The sequence below is a fragment of the Nyctibius grandis genome, chromosome 27 (genome assembly GCF_013368605.1).
Source record: "Nyctibius grandis isolate bNycGra1 chromosome 27, bNycGra1.pri, whole genome shotgun sequence".
NCBI lineage: Eukaryota > Metazoa > Chordata > Aves > Nyctibiiformes > Nyctibiidae > Nyctibius > Nyctibius grandis.
This window is the reverse complement of record NC_090684.1, coordinates 1,772,967-1,791,045: the sequence shown is the minus strand read 5'-3', so window position 1 is coordinate 1,791,045 and position 18,079 is coordinate 1,772,967. Positions and strand designations below refer to the sequence as shown.

At 51.7% G+C, this 18,079-nt stretch overlaps 1 protein-coding gene across 1 annotated transcript; it reads right to left on the bottom strand.

The window, feature by feature from the left end:
• Positions 1-10,682: 10,682 nt before the first annotated feature.
• C27H1orf116 (chromosome 27 C1orf116 homolog) lies at positions 10,683-13,828 on the bottom strand. Its single transcript, XM_068419468.1, has 3 exons — positions 13,736-13,828; positions 12,193-12,370; positions 10,683-11,914 (listed from the first exon to the last, which is right to left on the bottom strand). Exons 1-3 carry the CDS (start codon positions 13,826-13,828, stop codon positions 10,683-10,685), a joined length of 1,503 nt encoding a protein of 500 aa, XP_068275569.1.
• Positions 13,829-18,079: the final 4,251 nt, after the last annotated feature.

The following is an 18,079-nucleotide window of genomic DNA, read 5'->3' as shown; positions in this document are numbered from 1 at the left end:
GATCCGTACAAGGTGCTTGAAACTGGCTCTTTTGGGGAAAGAAAGAAAGAAAGAAAGAAAGTTGTTGGTTACTCAGAGACAGCCAGATCCTCGCCTGGTAAAACCCAGCATAGCTTCTTCGAGTCAGGGCTGTGATTATGAGTGACACCAGTGGGATACCCTCCTCAGAAAGTTCAGTGTTTATTTTGGATGTGGTGTGGTACTTTCCTTGAGTGCCACATTATCCACCTGAGGATACCTGGTGGCACAGAGCCACTGCCCCGTGCCATGGCACAAATGGGGAAACGCTCGATGCCCCTTATAGGATGCCCCAAACCCCCATCAGCCCTGACAGTCCCACCTGGAGTTAAATATCAAGGGCAGCAGTTAACAGCAAACATCTAAGAATAACTTTTGGCACTTGCAAACTCTGCCTGATCTGGCAACGTTCTTCTCCCCACGGTGGCATTGCCCAGGAACAAGAGGCCATCAGCAGTGTGAGCAATGGAGAGCTGGGACTCCCCTTCCCAGCTCTTGCCATGCCTTTGCCAGCTCTCCACAGACTTGTAGTGTGCAGGGAGGTTTGACCCGTTCCTGTTTTGCAGGTGGAGGTGTCTAGGAGTTAGCCAGGGTGTCCCTGTGTCCCCAGCTCCAGCTTTGCCCATTCTTGTCAGTGTCAGAGCCTGGAGAGCTGGTTTCTTGGCGACTCACCTTGCAGCAAAGCTGCCAGGAGAAGGAGAACCACCATGTCCAGCCTTCACGAGTGTTCACTCAGCAAACTTCAAAAATCTTGCTTTGGATACAGGATTTTGCTGATGTCTGTTATCAAATAGAAGAGAGAGACTGTGGCTGGCATCTGCCGAGGTGAACCACTCAGATTGCTCTGATGGCAGCTCAGAGCAGAGCACCTGCATCCCTCGTGGCTCCCAGCCCGTGACACAGCCTAGCCCAAAGATAAGGGAATTTTAAAAAGAAAAAAAAGTGCTAATAATGCTCAGCAGCTCTCCCACTCCTGCACTAAATCCTCTGTTGTGTGGGTGGGATGGTTGCTAAAGGCATCACTGGTACTTACAGGGCACTGGTAGGGGTCAGGGGGGCTGGCGAGGGATGTGTCACGGTGCTGCAGTGACGGAGCAGCAGCCCCGGCAGCACCACTGCAGTGGTGGCCAAGGTGGCACTGAGGTGGTCAAGGAGTGCTTCGGTGGTGGCCAAACCCGGCACCGGGCAGCCAGCAGCAGCCATGAGACGTGGCGCTTGGTCCTGCCCCACCACCCGGCCAGCCCTCTGCAGGATCAAGCCATTTCTTCTCTTTTCTTTTGTTCTCAGCTCATAAAACAATAGGAAATGCTGCAGGTCTCAGGAATGCCGACATCCCGAAACACCTCCTGCCATGCCCCAATTATCTTTCTTCCTTTTTTTATTTTTATTCCCTGAAATTTATCTTTGTACAGATTGTTGTTGGTCATTCTCGGATCTGCACAGAAACAGCGTTTGGGTGTCTCTGTTTCAGACAGGAATTACTTCCTTGTTTGAGTTAAAGATTGATTGTTGATTAATGCAGTGTTTTATCCTGAAGAGTCTCTACTAAAACCCTTTGTTTGAGATTTGCCTAACCCCCCCTGCAGTTACAGCCTCGGTACACGGAAATCACGTGGTTTATTTCATACTTGTTAGTGCATCGGAATCACTTCAAAGCCTTTGGGAAATCTGAACAAGGAAACGACAGAAGCTCAGTGCCACAGTCGCCCTTATTCCCACCCGCCACGGTGCTGAGCCGGGTCCTGCCGGCTACTGCTGGGCTAGTTGCCCACGGGAGCCCACTGCTGCCTGTTTTCCACCCCTCCACCACCACTTGCTGTGCTTTGCTCACCCTGCACGCCCTGGGTTGGGGACAGCGTGCATCTCCCCCCACTGCAAACACCCAGCTTGCAAACCCCGCTCCCCCCAGCTCTCCCCTTCGCTGATAGGAAGCGTGGGACGGGGCTGCAGAAACGCTCTCTTCCCTTCCCAGCGCAGGCTGAAGCACTGCGGTGGTGCAGCTGGTGCAGCATCCTCTTCGGGCAGGTTCCCCTCTGTTTTTTCCCTGTGTACGAGGCAGCAGAGGCAGCTCTGGTCTAGTTGACACAGTGGTGTTAGGTCAAAGGTTGGACTCTGTGATCCCAGAGGTCTCTTCTAACCCGATTGATTCTGTGATTCTGAGCTAGCTGCTGCTACATAACTAGGCAGAGTCTCTCTGCGTGGGTCTGCACAAGAACTTACCTTGTCCACATCATTTTTGGGTGTGTTCTTAGCAAAAAAAAGCCAGTAATCTAATTTATAGCTTTAAAAAGAAAAAAAAAAAGGCACACTACCTTTTTTTTTTTTAAAAAAATCACTATAAATCAGTTATACTACATTTATTGCTATAGAAATAATTATTTTAAATTTCAGATCTGTTACAGATCGTAGGTGAAATCCATCAAAGTAGCTCATAAGTGCTGTGCAATAGCATTGTACTCCAAACAATAGTATTTTAAGGGCAAATTGAGGATCACCTACCTTAGATTGTGATGCTTCTGTTGCAGGAAATTTCCTCCTCCTTTGCCTCCTGTTTGGATTTAGTCTAATAAAGTGGGTTTTTGAAGCTTGAAATTCAGTTGGTTTTGGTTCAACTCTTGATGCTTAATTTTCTTTTTAATATATTGATGTCCAGAGTTTAAAAATAGATGCACTAAAAAGTCCAGATGTGCATTGCTGACCAAATTGGAGATGGCCAAAATACTGACAGGAATAGCAGAGACGCCGCAAACATACTGAGTATGGAACCCCAAAATGGTCATTTTTAGCCACCTAATGATGCGGGTGACATCACGGAAGGGGAAAAAGAAAAAGTGAAGAGGCCAGGAGCAGAAATTGCAAGAGCTTCAGAGGAATTTCCCTGCTCTACAGACAACCTGCAAAGTTTTAACACAAAGCAACTGTTTCTGAAGGCCAATAGTAAAATGCTATTTGGTGCGAAGCACTTCCAGGCAGAACTTCACATCAAGTGAGATCTTTGTGCATATTTCCTCAAACTTCTGCGGTCTGAATGGACCTGAATGCTTTATGTAGCTCACGCCTGTCTTTTGAGCCCATACTCTTTATGAATATAGGACAAAGAGATGGTCCCTCACGGCTTGTACGTTATCCGAGAAGCACAAACCAGCCCAGCTCTACAGTGATAAATATTTGCACACATTCCCGCTGTAATTCCCAGGAAGGCAGCTTCAGTTATAATTTTCTCCCATTATCATGATAGTATCAGATTGTTGCAACAGGGTTGATTGAGCCAAATTGCCAATCAGCTCAATAGATCAAAGTTGAGAAATCAAGTCGGTGTATCCCCGTGGCACAGGGTCTTTACTTGACAGTATCTTTAAGCTCACTCAATAAATTGTCATTTTGTGGTCGCTAATTTCTCTCTAAATTTAGCCTTGCTGCATTTTAACCATTGCATACTTAAAATTTGTTGCATTGCCAGAGGAAAGGCACCATTATCCCCCCCCCCCCCAAACCCAGAGCTCTGCACAGGTACAACCAAAACCAGGCGTGTTCATCACGAGCAATTCCAGTTTGTTCTGTGATAATCCTGCTCGTTGCCTCACAGGACCCGACGGTGTAACTAAGGGCAGTTTGTCCATGCACACACAATTCCTCTTTTGCGCTAACCAAGTAATCTTAATTGAGAGAAGTGTAGATGTGGCGATAGTTATTTCAAAACTATGTAAGCAAAGTAACAGTTGTGTTGTTACAAGGGACTTTGGTCTGGTTTTTCTTCAAATAACAATGATTGATTGAAGAAAAATCTGCCTGTGGCACTTCTGAGCATGCCCTGGGCTGGTCCCAGGCCCTGGATCTCCAGGGTTTGCAGGGTGACACTCACCGTGTGAGAAACAGCGTGTGGTTCAGAGTGCTCACGGGAGAGTTGATAGAAATGACTTTGTTCTGAGCCGGTGGTGCGCTGGCAGGGTCCGAAGTCCTGCTCTTCCCCTCCTTGGGCACGGGCACACTTTGAAGACAGGTTGTATTTTGTGTAAGCCAATCATTGAAGCACTTTGGAATGTCCCTGGATGAAGATAAATCTGTTAAGCAGTTTTGCTTTCTTTATCATGATATGATTACTTATATTGCAGTAATTGTTGATTTGTATCAAACCCGTGCAATAAACTTCCCTACATTGATTAGGCCACTTCTGCGGAGCAGAGCGGGGTTTGCAAGGGTGAGCTGAGGACCAGAGCTGAGCTGCTGGTCCTTGTCCTTGCCTTGCAGCAAACCTCACCCTGGGGCAAGAAGGGAGAGGGGTCTCCAACAGCCTGGTCACCCCAGTTGTCCTCACCTGGGTGACAACTGGTGAAGCCCAGCCCAGGAGCGGTGTCACCGCAGGACCCCACGTGCTGCCATCGGGGTGAAGCTGTCAGGACAGTGAGGACAGGCAGACCAAGCACTGCAGGGACATGCAGCCACCCTGGGGAGACCTTGGCTCTGGAGATGCACCAAAGGGTCTGGGGGCAAATTTGTGCCCCGGGTTTGGGAAGTGTTCTATGTGCTCAAAGGTTGTTCTCGTAATTGTTTTATTGCTTCCAGTAAGGCAAAGCCTCTCTACCTCCGCAGCAATGTTAATAATTCATTTTAACGGTGGTACGAGGTTATTTATCACATGTCCTGCTCTCTCTTCTCTTTCCACAGAATCACTGACTGGTTGGGGTTGGAAGGGACCTCTGGAGATCATCTAGTCCAACCCCCTGCCAAAGCAGGGTCACCCAGAGCACGTTGCACAAAACCTGCTGCTCCCAGGCAGTGCGCTGCCCACGTCTGGCATCCCCCAGGCTCCTTACGAAAGGTGATGAACGTGGCTTGGAGTTGCTCCATCCCCCAGCGAGGGCCATAGCCCATGTGCAGATAGAGAGGAGCAGAATCGCTGCGGAACTGGGAGAAACAGGCAACTCACACCACGCAGCGACATATTTTAGGAGGGGACCTCCTGCCTCAGCAGGGAGAGATCAAAGGCAGCGCCAGGGATTGCTGTCAAACGAGCTCTCCTGAGAGGAGCCAGTCGGGCCAGGTACTACGTCCCGAGTTGCTCTGAAGAGCAATGAGGTGGCAAGATATTCTGGGTGTAGGCAGATCGCCTTTGACAGCGATGATTTGAAGGGTTAGTAACGAGCAGCCTTACCCACGGCAGCACCGTGCGCTGCTTCCTCGGGAACACTCGTCTCTGCAGAAGGTCCCTGGGTGTCCCAAGCCAACCCCTCCGTTTGGAGCAGGGACATCTGGGGACCCCACCTCCTTTAAACCCAAAAAGCAAATAAATTCAGCAGGGGCAGCAGCACTGGCAGCAACAAGGGCCATTTTCTCAGCATCGTTTACAAAGAGCTGGGAGCAGCAGGCAGCTGGCAGCGAGGAGGATGGTTCCGGCAGGGACATGGCGATGGCAGCACACGGAACGGAGGAGTACCACTGCCTCACACCTTCTCTGGCTGCTAAAGGGGAGTTAATTTTCAAACAAGGTACAGAATTTGTTCTTGTGGGCTGTGCTTGTTAAGGAAATTTCTCTTCCTTCCCGCAACGAGCACGTGCTGGCCAGCGAATCTCTGCCCTGTGACCAGCAGGCACCGTGCAGCACCGGGCATCGTGCCAGGGCTCTGAGCCCACAAGTTTTACCGATGCACAGTTGTCGAGGTTGCTGTGAGCATCTCAGCACACCTGTCTGCAGTCAGAGTTGTGAAGAATAAATCGTAACACCTCCTGCTCGCTCCGCAGTGCCCGTGGGAGTTAATGATTAACCTCTAGCTAGGGCAGTGTGCTTGGAACAAGTCAGATACGATATCGTGCAAGGAACAACAGTGACCCTTTCTGTCTCTTATTGGACTTCAAAGTTAAAAGGTATTTGGAAACAAGGAACAGCGGAGATCTCTGGGAAGCAGGAGCGTACTCACAGCCCTGCCCTGCCAAGGGCTGAGCCAGAGCACGGGTTTTAAGAGCAGGAATGAGGAACACTGGAGCTAGTTTGGTTTTAAGACACCAGGTAAATTTGCATCACTGGCAAGTACAGCAAAACAAACCCAAACCAGGAAGACCCTGGTCATTTGAACACAGCAGGAGTCGGCAGTAAAAGGCTTGAATGCCTTTGGGGGAGCTCGCCTTTGCTGTCTGGCTGTCCTGTACCTGCAGGTCGTTAGTTCTGCAGTGCAAAGCAGCGCACACGTGGGAGCGGCAGCGGCAAGGTCTGGGGTACGGCTGCCTTTTCTCTTAAAACTCCATTAGAAATGAAGAATGGGAAAAAAGGTAATGGAGAGAAACGCAGAGTATGTGTGTCAAATCCTGCACTAGGTTGTCCTGGGCATGGCCAGGCGTCACCCAGGCTGCGCTGGGTGCTGACCTTAGCAGCACTCAGATTCACCTGAGGACACGTACTGCACATTTGAACGTGATGGGACAGTTCGGCACAGCAGCTAACCCTTGGCTGGGGGGAGTCACGAGGACACCAATTTTCAGGGAATGTTGCTTCTACGCTTGAGAGTCTACCACACTCTTTTTTCATTATTAATAACTGTAAATGCCCAGGGCTTGCCTTGGTGGTTGGTGTCTTTGGAGAGTTGCCCCTCATGATGCTCGGGGCTGGTGATCAGGCTGGGCTCAGCTCTGTGCCTGGCCTTGGGGTGTGGGGACCTGGGACAGCAGTAACCAACCCACCTCCTCGAGCTCCTGCAGGACACCAGCCCCACGGCTCCCTGCTGACACCCACCCCGAAGCTGCTGCACAGTGACACAGTCTATTATTAAGCTGACCAATTTCTCCTGGAGACTGTGGCCCAGTACAGCCGACGTTCTTTGATACCACCAGAATTTAACAAACCACTTCTCCTGAATTTGATCTTCATAATGAAAGATGTGCACAAGAATGCTTATAGTTGGGCTAGTAGGTCTTGACAGGCTCATGTAGACATGGAAATGATATGTCTGAGCCAGTATGGGACTGATAGTTAAGAAGTAGATGAATACTCCACGGAAAATGCAAAGCTGACTGTTTTCTTTGGGTCTTTTCTAACATCTTTGCACCGTGTAAACACAGTCTGTATAATCTGCATTAAAGCACTGAAGGTACATTTACCAACTCTTCAGGTAACTTCTGGAATACTATGATCTCTCTTCTTGGCAGTTTTTTTGGCTGGGGTCTGCTGTGATTTTGCCTTCGAGGCACAAATCACACAAATTATACCCAGAATTAAGTAGTACCAAGTCTGCTTTCAGAGGTACCCAGACAAGAGCCCAGGAGCTTGTCTCTGGGTCCTTGGGTCTCCAGCCTCAAGTACCCAGACAACTCAGCTGGAGTTTGGTGGAACCTGGAGGTAGATTTTGTGTCTGTTCTTGCTTTTCTCCTGCCCATCTCCCAGACACCCCTAAATGCCATCAATAGGCAGGAGCAGCCTTTCCCTGGCCTCCCTGTGAGCAGAGCAGCATCGCTGCAGCCCCTCGCATCAGCTGTGTCAGCGCTGGTGGGCTGGGGGGGCACAGCTGCGGCAGCCAGTAGCCCATCTGACTGCCCACCAGCTGCTTCCCCTTGTAAAAGAGAGGCTCATCACCCCCCTCAGGCTCCTGCCAGTCTGCAAACTGGGGCTGTTGTGGCTGTTCCACATCAGGTGATGGTGGGGATCCCACAGGCACTTGGCTGAGGAGCGGCTCGTTGCTGGAGACTCTGCTGATGAGAGCTGCGGGCTGGGGAGAGAGAAGGTAAGTCTCTTCCTTTGAGATTATGGGTTACATCAGAGCAGGGGAGCTTTGCTCCCTGTGGTCCTTGCTGCCTGGTGTGGAGGGAGCGGGCCAGCGTTGGGGAGCAATTATCTGGGTGAGTGTGAGTGCAGGGCTGCTGTGAGGGATGCTGCTGCCCGGCTCTCCCTGAAAACACCCTGGGAATACCCGGAGGTGCCTGTGTGAGCTGGCAGCCTTCCCCCAGCCCCATGCCCAGGCAGCAGGAGAGGTTCCCACCCAGCCCTGCGCTCCTGGGCTGGAGACTTTTAAGTGCAAATGATTGACTTTAAAGGCAGCGAGAGCACAGTATAAATGAAAGAGGAGAGGAAGGTGCAAGATTAAGCTCTGAGTGGCGGGGTCAGCCCTCTGTAGACAGCTCTTACATGGTTTAATGGTGCCTTTTCATCCCCATGCTCCTCTCCTCTGACCACCCCTTAACCCACTGCTGATTCCAGCATTACGCTGGTTAATGCTCTGTCACTGCACAGCACTTGTGTAACGTAGCTCTGTGACTATTGCAGTTGTGAAGGTAATCTCACCTTGTTTATCTAATGAGAAAGGAGGAGAGCATTAAGGTCTCTCTCCAAACATTTTTGGCCTGAAACAGAGCCTTAATTTTTCTTAAAAACAGATTGTTTTGGAAACAAAGGGCTCTTTCCCAATCCTTGACTTAGTCAAAACTAGGGAGTACTACAGCGTAACACACGTCAAGCATGAAAGCGAAGTTTTGATTAGACTTCCTAGCAGAAATCTCCCTCCCAAAGGCTGTTTATTAAGCTCTGATGGGGTGGAGCAATGCTCATTAACAGGAGTTGTGCACATGGCTCAGCTGGTATGAAAGGGAAATGAAAGAGCCTAAATTCAAACTGCTGCCACAGCGAGGAGCTCAGGGTCATTCCTCTGGGAAGGAACCCCAGATCTCTGCCTTCCCACGGGGTGAAGTGCTGCTGCCGCTGGGTCCTTGGGGCTGAATCACTCAGGCTGGGCAAGCCCCGTCCCAAACGCAGGCGTTGCTGTTTAATCCTGTGCAAGCAAAATATGACATTCTACAGGCTAAATACATTCGCAGCCACTAGAAATGAAGGTGTTTCCCTGCAGGCTGTGTGGCTCCTGGGCTGGGACCTTACGCAAGAGCAGCCCCATGACTCTGCTCGGTGCCACCCTGAGCCAAGCCCTGCTGCTGAGGATGGAGTGTAGCTCATCAGACACCATTTTCTCATGTTCCTTAGATAATACTCCCTCCACTTGTGCACACATTTATCATGTGGGGGGTTGTGAAATGATGCAGCTTTTGCAGGGGGATGCCCTCCCCCTTCTTTCCAGGCAAACCCAAAGCTCTGCTGATGCCCCTTTGGAGAGGAACTAGAAGCCTGGCTCTGGGTTTTGTCAGTATGAGCCTGTTTAGTATTCACAACGCTGCCTTTAAAAGCTGATTGTACTGCAAGGTCAGCGATGTAAAACGAGTGAGTGCAGCTTTATCTTAATGCTGCAAGCAGTTAATTAACATCAGTAAATTGTTTAGTGCAATTGCCTCCACGGGTCAGCCCCTCTCTCTGAAGGAAGCCTACATTAGATTTGAAAATAAATTGCCTGTTAGCAACAAAGTCTCTCTCTGTATGTCCAACACTGAAAGCCAGGATTGCATGAAAGATTTGTTTTTTGGTGAAGAAAACAAAATGATCCCTTCAAGCTAAGCTGCCAGGGCGGCTTTTCAACTAACACGGCTGCTGTGGGAGATGTCCCCAGAGGCCCAGGACATGGTGCAGGTTGTAAGGGACCGACTGGAGCAGCGGCAGGTCCCGTGTCACCCGTCCCAGTCTGGCAGTGCTGTGGCAGGGTTTGCATCTGCTTGTTGCACTGGAAGCACTGACAAAAAGTCCTGGGTTGCAGGAGGTCCAAGTCTCTGGGTCAGACCTCATCATTGCCATGCCTGGCTGCTGTCTGGGTCACTCACATTCCTCAAGTCAAGACATATTGAAGGTTAAAACTCATAATTTAGCTTTACCAGAGCTTTGAGTGCAACACAAGAGTAAATCTGTATTACACGGTCATTTTCTGATCACGTACAAGTTTATTACGGACATAAACCCCCTTTGTTACAAAAGGTGTGTGGCATAAACGTCGGCAGCACCGGCTGGGTCTGGCAGATGCGAGGAGAGTTGGGAAGGGGCTGAAATGGTTGTTGTCTGATTTGCATCTCGCTCGCTTTGGGCAGCGTTTCTGGTTCTGCCACCGACAGTCTGTCACGTCTTAACTGTCACCTCACGATGAACGCGGGGGTGTGTATGTCTGGCTTTTAAGTGCTGTATGCAGGTTGTCAGGGCTGGCTGCGGGAGCAGGCAGAGGGACGGCCGTGCAGCCATCCCGCCTCGCACTCGGGCACGGGGGGAGCGTCGCTGAGCCCCCTCCGGTGACCCTCGGTCGGGCAGTTTCGTATGTGGCAGTTGTGGCTTTCAGGAGGCACTTGCACGGGGCAGGTGAGTGCTCAGGCCTCGCAGGCTTTCGATAAAATTAACTAAAACCCATAAAATCCTAAAGGGGAGCAGCAGAGTCCTGCAGTTCTTCCCAGAGAGGCTTTATCCACAGGCAACCCCTTTTAAAATAAGCCAAACCCCCAATTCCACGGCTTCCCCGCTGCAATGAATCCACAAATGCATTAAAGACCTTGTAGGAGAATATGCCCCATCCACGTGCTGAGTGATGCTCTATATAAATAGCTCGTATACACTCGCTATATACAAAATATTATGTACACGGGGTGTTACTTTATTTGGTGTGAAGCTCTGAATACCTCTCGTGGTACCGCTCCCAAGATGCTGCAGCAGGAGATCACAGCAGAAGATGCTCATGGTTGTGCCGCCCAAGGACAGACAGTGAAGAAAGACACGTGGATGTGGGGTGAAAACCCCTTTTCCAGCAGTCCCACCGCCCACAGAGCTATTCCTTCAGCAGACCGAGCTTCTTCAGTGCCTCTCGCCGGTTCTCATCGGTCGCACCCTTGGGGGAGATCTTCACGCTGACACAGGAGCGGGGGGGCCTGGGGAAGCTCTGCAGCGGGTGGGATCGCCGCTTGCTGCTCTTCTCTGGCTCCACCTGCCCAGGCTCCTTCAGATCAGCAAAGTCCTTCCCTGCCCCGAGGGATGCCGGCCGGGGGCGGCTGCTCCTGAGGAAGCTTGGCGCGAGCCGCTCGATGAAGGACATCTTGCCCAGGGAGCTGCTGGTCTTGATGCTCTGCTCCTTGGTGCTGGCCATGTAGCTGCTCAGCCCCACGCCGGAACGCTCCAGGGTGTTGGATTTGAAGTTCATCTGCCGGATACCTGGCGCCAACCTCTCCGCTGCCCCACAGCATGCCTTGGGCTCCCCGGGGACGGGGAATGGCACCTCCCGTGGTTGGGGATGTGTTGTAGGTTGAAGGTGGGTTCTGGGTTCCCTCCTGTCCTGCGACAGTCCGAGCTTCTCCAATGCCTCCTGATGGGCTTTCTCCCTCTCCTTGGGGTTGAGGTGCCCTGAATTCACCTTTTCAGCAGCAGCATCGCTGGCAGAGCCAGGCTGAGAGCTGGCCAAGGGTGGAGGCGGTGCTTTTGCCTTTTGGCCAGGCTCCGTGGCAAGTGGCACTGGGCTGGTTTTGCTGGTTTTCAGGATAATATTTGGTGGCAATTTCCGTGGCTTGGGGGCAGTTGGAGGCCCGCGCTTGGCATCTGGGTCCTGAGGGGCCTCTTCCAACATGGATTTCTCTGGCTGGCCCCAAGAAGCCCTAGTCTTGGCCTCCTTGACTGTTTCTCTCTTGGCATCTGAGCGATTGCTACGTGACCACTCGTGGCTCACCAGGTCATCCTGGAAGGGATCTGGAGGCTGGATAATCAAAGATTCCAGGGACTTCATCTGGCTTCTTGAGTTGGCTTGGTCAAACTTGTCCTGCTTGGCCATCTCCTGTGAAGATTTACTTACTGGCCCTGGGGCCTCCACTGTGCGGACAGTCGCTTTGCCGTCAGAAGCTCTGTTTGCTCTTTGTGTGTTGGCTGCAGTGATGCTCCTTGGAAGACTATAATAGCTTGGGCTTGGAGCTGCTGCTGGAGCTGAGCTGAAGAAGACGGAGGTGCTCTTACCACTCTTCTGTTCAGCTGCGTGCTGCTGGCCTACACTCGGAGGAGGAGCCCCATTTTCCAAATCTAGGCAAAGAGAGATGTGAAGTCACGCACCGTTCTGCACACGGACACAGGACACCCTCCTGTTTGCCAGACACACCATGCTGCCAAGCCAGTGCAGCCGTGGCAGAGCACCTGCACCCAGAGAGTTTACCCCGACACCAGCTAATATGCTGTCCCTGCTAAGAAAGTCAGATGCTTTGGATGTGACAAAGCACATGGTGAATGAGGAGCCTTAATCTGTGAAAGATGTGAGAAATGTCCCTTTGCAGACAAGGGCTGGAGCACGGGTTTCAGCTTACCCCGGGGAATGGAGTCTCTCTTATGCCACGTCCCGGGCAGGTTGGAGGGCTCCACGTAGTCGGTCTCATCAGTAGAGACCCCGCTGTCTGCTTCTGCATCCAGTGAGCCAATGGTTTCTTCTAAAAACATCAAACACTCTTTCTCTTCCACAGATAAGTAGTCATAGCTGTTATCGCTCTGAAAAAGAAAAAAAAACAGTAAAGGTAGGAGACAGAGGTGTATTATTATTCACAGCCCTGGCAGTTAAGAGGAGACCTGTGAGAGCTCCTGGCCAGGACACTTGGCCAGTGACTATTCAAAAATTGGTACTTCCAGCTACAGAAAACTAGACAACTTCCTATTAAAAATATATATAGTTAAGGCCATTTTTATATTACCCTACTATGAGCACCAGACGATGGTTATTCTTAACTTGGAAACTTGGCCTCTACCTTTTAGTTCTTTGGTTTACTTGGAAATATGACTAGCTGGGTAATATGGATGGTCTACAGGTACAGACACCCGTACTGATCAGCGATGCTGAATCTTAGAAGCTTGTCTAAACACCAGAAATACTGGAAGCTTATCTGCAGGTGGTGGTCCCTCTCCTTGTTCTCCTGTTCATACCCCAGCTTTGAAAGGAGTACAGCAAGATCCTATTTAGTTTTTGTTGTATCTCCAGTACCATGAGATAGGATTGCTGTGGAAGTGCCAAGTTACAAGGTGTTATGTGCAATATCATGAAAATACTGAAGTGCAGGGAAGAATGGAGTGTGCAGGAGATCAACAAGCATGGAGGAGAAATTGTCCCAGGTGGAGTTGTTTTGTAGAACCACCTATCCAAATCTTATGCCATGCACTATTGCAACCAGTTTTTCCATCCCTAATAAATATCAGAGGGTTTGGTTCTGGTTTGCAATACATCAAATGGAAAACCTGTTCCGGACTGAGCGTTGCGCTTACACGTATCAATTATGCTCCAAGTCAGACAGGATGTAATTAGTCCATCAATCTTGGAATCAGTGTTTGGAGACAAACAAGCTTTAACGGACAGATTGTGAAAAATTACACATCTACACCCGTGGTCCAAACTCATCTCTGCCTTAACTAGGAAATTAATCTCTTGTCAGCTGGGAGGAGCAGGGCTTGCTATCTTTTCCAGGTGAAGTCACCCTTGTTGGAGCCAGTCTGACCCAGTTATCCAACTGGTCTCATCCCTCACTGGGGAACTCGCCAGCCTCCACCTGCCTCTGCATCTTTGGGCGACGCAGGAGCTGCTGGGCTCTCGGTATCATTTCCCCAAGGAGACCTTGCAGGAGCGAAGGCTTCTGGTCGCTGCCACGCATGTGGCAGGACTGATAGTCTGGGAGTGCTTTGGGGCAGGAATTAATTTGGTCCTTGCGCTGCCCTTGGCTTAGTGCTGTGTCAGGGCCCCCAGGTGCCTCCAAAGCACCGATGGAGAGAGGTTTTGAGCAGAGATCTGGCCAAAATCCTTCCTCAGCTGCTGAGAGGGGTGAGTCGAGCCCCTGCCGTGCCTGGGCTGGGCACAACGGGGTTACTTACACGCTGCGAGTGGTTGGAGGCCGTGCTGACCATGCTGTCGCAGCTGCCAGAGTTGCAGCCAGCCATCCCCAGCCCCAGCTCCTCCTTAGGCATATCACAGGCTGCAGCGGCGTCGGGTGCGGGGGGCAAGATCCCGGCTGAAGCGGAAGAAAGGAGAGGCGTTAAGCTGCGAGACCCCCTGGGCGATGCAAGCACGCTGGCTCAGCCGGAGGGAGGGCAGGTGGGCTGGGAAGCTGCTGGAGGGATGCAAACAGGCTCCATCTTGGGCTGCTCTCCAGAAGCAGCAGCTGGGCTTTTTAAAGCATCCTTGGAACTGAAGTTTTCCCCAAAAGAATTGGAAATAGGGTGAGCTCGGGATCACCTGTCCATGGCTGTCTCATGTTGGTGGTTATCTCATCTCAGGGTGTGGATAAGGTGGCTCCTGAGTGAAGGAAGAAGCTGCTTCTCCCAGGCAACTAGCGATAGGACAAGAGGACATAGCCTCAAGCTTTGCCAGGAGAGGTTCAGGTTGGACATTAGGAAGAATTTCTTCTCAGAAAGGGTCATTAGCCATTGGAAGGGGCTGCCCAGGGAGGTGGTGGAGTCACCATCTCTGGAGGTGTTTAAGTGAAGACTGGACATGGCACTTAGTGCCCTGGTCTAGTTGACATGGTGGTGTCAGGGCCATGGTTGGACTCAATGATCCCAGAGGGCTCTTCCAACCTGAGTGATTCTGTGATTCTGTAAGCCCACCGCAGCCCTGGAGCTGGGTGGCAGTGATCCCATCCCAATGCGAGCCCCAGCCCAGCTCTGCCCTGGGACCTCTCCCCTCCACCACACCCACCGCTGCAGCCGAAGCGCTCTTGAACTTCTGAACACGCTGACCCGAAATGCTGCCGCTTAGTCACAGCCTCGCTCTGCCGTGAGCTTCCTCCTGGCAATGAGCTTCCCCCGCCACCCTTGCTCGGGGGCCACGGAGGTGTGGTGGCCATGGGGAGGTGCCCCTGTACCTTTGGGTGTGTTTGGGCACACGCCTGGCACCGCTGCACGGTGCAGGGCAGCGCCGGGGGCCGTGCCCAGGCTGCAGCGATGGGCTGTGTCCCCAGCTGCCCCAGGGGCACTGCAGGCAGCACCCCAACATCCCCCTCTGACAAACAACCTGCTGTCGGGGTTCCCAACAGCGGGACTGTCCCGGGCAGTGGAGGGGCCAGTTATGCTCGCAGGGTGCGTGGCCAGGAGAGCTCTGCTGCCTGCGGGGAGAGGCTGGGCAGCCTCCAAAAGGCATAATTACTTACGGATGTAAAGCATTAACCATCCAAAATTTACTGACACCGCCAATTACGTGTTTTCTTTGTGCCCATTCGTTGGGAGAGGAGACCTGGGCTGCGGAGGCGAAGGAGAGCAGCAAAACAAACACCCCCTCCAAGACACACGGACCCACGCAAGAGGATTTGCTCGTCGGCAGACAGAGGAGCTCTTTGTGCTGCAGCCCGGCCGCGGCACACAGGAACACACGGCTGCTTTTTTCTTGTAGCAGGATCAGGGAATTAGATCTAGCGATAAGTGAACAGAACCGGCTGCTTGTTCAGAGTGTTAGACCTTGAAAGAATTCCTTTGTAATTGGAATATGCCACAAAAATCAGATTTCAACACCCACGCGCTGACAGATCCAATCCTTCCATGCAGGAGGAGTTTAACATTTCAGTCTCAGCTTTGCCTTATTTACTGTTTAAATTACGTTTCGGTGAGCAGCGGTTTTGGAACAGCAATACCCTCGATTCTTTGTATTTGGAAAACTTTATAGCCAGAGCTTCTAGCTGTCAGGAGGCAGCCCCTGGGGTGGGAGAGCAGCGGCCTGGCCCGGCTCTCATTAGGGCTCTCGACAGAGCTAATTTCTCCGTGAGGATGCCCACCCCAGTCAGCCCATTGGGAGAAATAATTTGCTCTTGTTCAAACAGCGTTTGCAGACACACAGAGCAGCTGCCAGGGCTCTGCACCCGCCGAGCCCCAGCTAAGGGGGAGGCAAAGTTCAGCCCAGAACTCGGGGGACACTGGAGGGGTTCTACACAGAAAGAAGAAGTTCGTTTTCCTGCCCACTAGTTCTCTGATGTGATTATGGCTCTAACACATTCATCTGACTCGTGGAAGGGGAAATATCAGTGTTGGAAAATGCCAGTTTTAATGATTCAGAAGGATTTTACAGTTCCTTCCTTTCGCTGAATAACATGGCAGTTCAGCCACGAACTAAAAATAGGGCTGAGCATTTAAATTAAAAGACATGGTACTTGAAAAGCTGTTTTTCAAGGGGGTATGTATCTTCCCCACCAAAAATGCTTTTAGAAGAAGCTATTTTTTATCTAAAGCAAAAGGCCAGCTCACGCAGCTTTTGTGACAGCTGCCATAACTGTCCTTCACAAAGCTCACTGAGCCATCAAACACCCAAGAGGTGCTGGGTAGCAATTAATGCTAATTGCTTTACATGAAGAGGCTACTTTCTTTCAAGCCCAGAACTACTACAACACTCTCTCACGGCTCTCCAGCAGCATTAAAGAACCTCGGTATTTTTTGCAGAGCAGCCGTACCCCCTCTGCCTCACAGCTGCTGGCAAAGGGCTGCGTCCTGGCCAGCTCCAAACACAAACCAAAGCCAAAGAAGGTTTGCAGGTACCGTCCCAGCTGCTCCTGCTCTGCAGCAGCACAGCGAGACGGATCCCACCTCAGGCTGAAAGGAGACGATGGTGGCACATCTCTAGTTCCTCCTATTTAAACAAGTAAATCAAATGCCTGCAGCAGTTGCCTGAGCTGTTTGCTGTCCTGAGCACAGGTTTCTCCAGCCTCTCCGCCGGTAGCTGCTGGTCTCCCCAGCTTTCCTCCCGCCACCACCTTCCAACCACCTCGTCCATCTTCGCTGGTGCCACCTCCTGTGACACCTCCACCGCACTTTCCCCTTCCAAGGCAAAGCATGTCCGTAGCCCCGCGGGTGCCCAGACCCCACATCCCGCCCGGGCAGAGGTGCTCAGCCCCTCGCCCACAGCCCAGTCAGCAGGAAAAGGAGAGAAAGCAAAGGACAAGAAGGAATAGAGATTATTATATTATTTTTTTCTTTTTTTTACCAGGACGTCCGTAGTTCCACGCTGCCCAAATCCTTGTCCCAGCTGTGCCTATCCCAGGACTTCTTTGCTTTTCTGGGCTAACCAAACAGAGCCGGGTTACACATTAACTCACCTCCCCGGTAGAGATAAGGCTGCGCGGGTGCTCGGCAGGTGGGTGCTCGGCAGGTACGTGCTCGGGGGCGAGCCCCCGGCCCCTCTCCTGCAGCCTGCTGCGCCGGGGCGAGAGAAGCTCACCTCGCACCCATGCAAGGCAGGTTCGGTACCGCTCCGGGCTGGGGTCACAGCACAGCCAAGCCCCTAAACCAACTTCATGTCCTGACCTGAAGCAGCCGGGTCCCTGCGCACCGTGCTCCCGAGCAGCTTTGCTCCGAGCCAGCGCGGTGCAGGCAGCGCAGGCAGAGGCAGCACCAGCACCCCGTGCCCGCAGGGCTGCGGGCAGCTCCGCTCGGTACCACCCAGCTCACTCACTTCCCAGCTTGGCGGGTGCTCTCTGATGTCCTCGGCGCGGGTTTCGCCGGAGACTCGTTAATCCGGCAGCCTGTTCTGCTGCATAGCTGCTCGCTGACATGCGGAGCAGCCCAACACGCAGCCCTGACCAAAGCGCCTTTGTACATAGTAATTAAGTCCTGGGTGTTTGCGCTGGGCGCTGCTCAAGGCTTTACCCCACAACAGGTTTACTCTCTTAGGTGGTTTTGTGCATGAGGTCCCTCTGCTCAGGGTAGAACCTGGTTCTTCTCAGCTCTTAACAACACAGATGGTTACTGGAACAGGTATATACTTGTGTATCACCTGAGCTTTCCCAGAGACCAAAAGTTTGCTGCCTGCTGCTGTACACTGTAAGGAGGTTCTTGTAAAGATGGGTAAAAAGCCGTTTTAGCAGGGAAGCTTCACCACTGAGCTTTATTTGCGTGTTAGAGGAGGGGGTGCCCAGGCTGTGCGTGCTCTGGGGGTTGTTCTGCAGCTCCCCCTTCGCCCCTCCTGCGTCGTTCCCTGCAGGCCTCCAGCCCAGACTTTGGGCTCTCCTATTAAAATTACAGCTTTTCTCTCTGATAAACTTGCTCAGGCCATTGCTCCCCTACACACACAGAGCACAGACTTGTGTCTGCTCTGCAAGGTGCTCCTCACTGAACAACTAGAAATATCCAAGCAGAAACCCTGCAGCAAACTTCCAGAACTGCTACAGCCATCAGATTCATTCAAGTTTTCATGCTTCAGTGGTTTTCTTTTTTATGTTTTTTTTTTAGAAAAAGCTT

Bases quoted from the DNA above. Each gene is read 5' to 3' on its own strand.
- C27H1orf116 (XM_068419468.1), bottom strand. From the start codon at position 13,828: ATGCCTAAGGAGGAGCTGGGGCTGGGGATGGCTGGCTGCAACTCTGGC. The intron at 12,371-13,735 runs GTAAGTAACCCC...TTTCTTTTTCAG, and splicing joins CCTCCAACCACTCGCAGCGT to AGCGATAACAGCTATGACTA. The intron at 11,915-12,192 runs GTAAGCTGAAAC...CTCTTTGCCTAG, and splicing joins GAGAGACTCCATTCCCCGGG to ATTTGGAAAATGGGGCTCCT.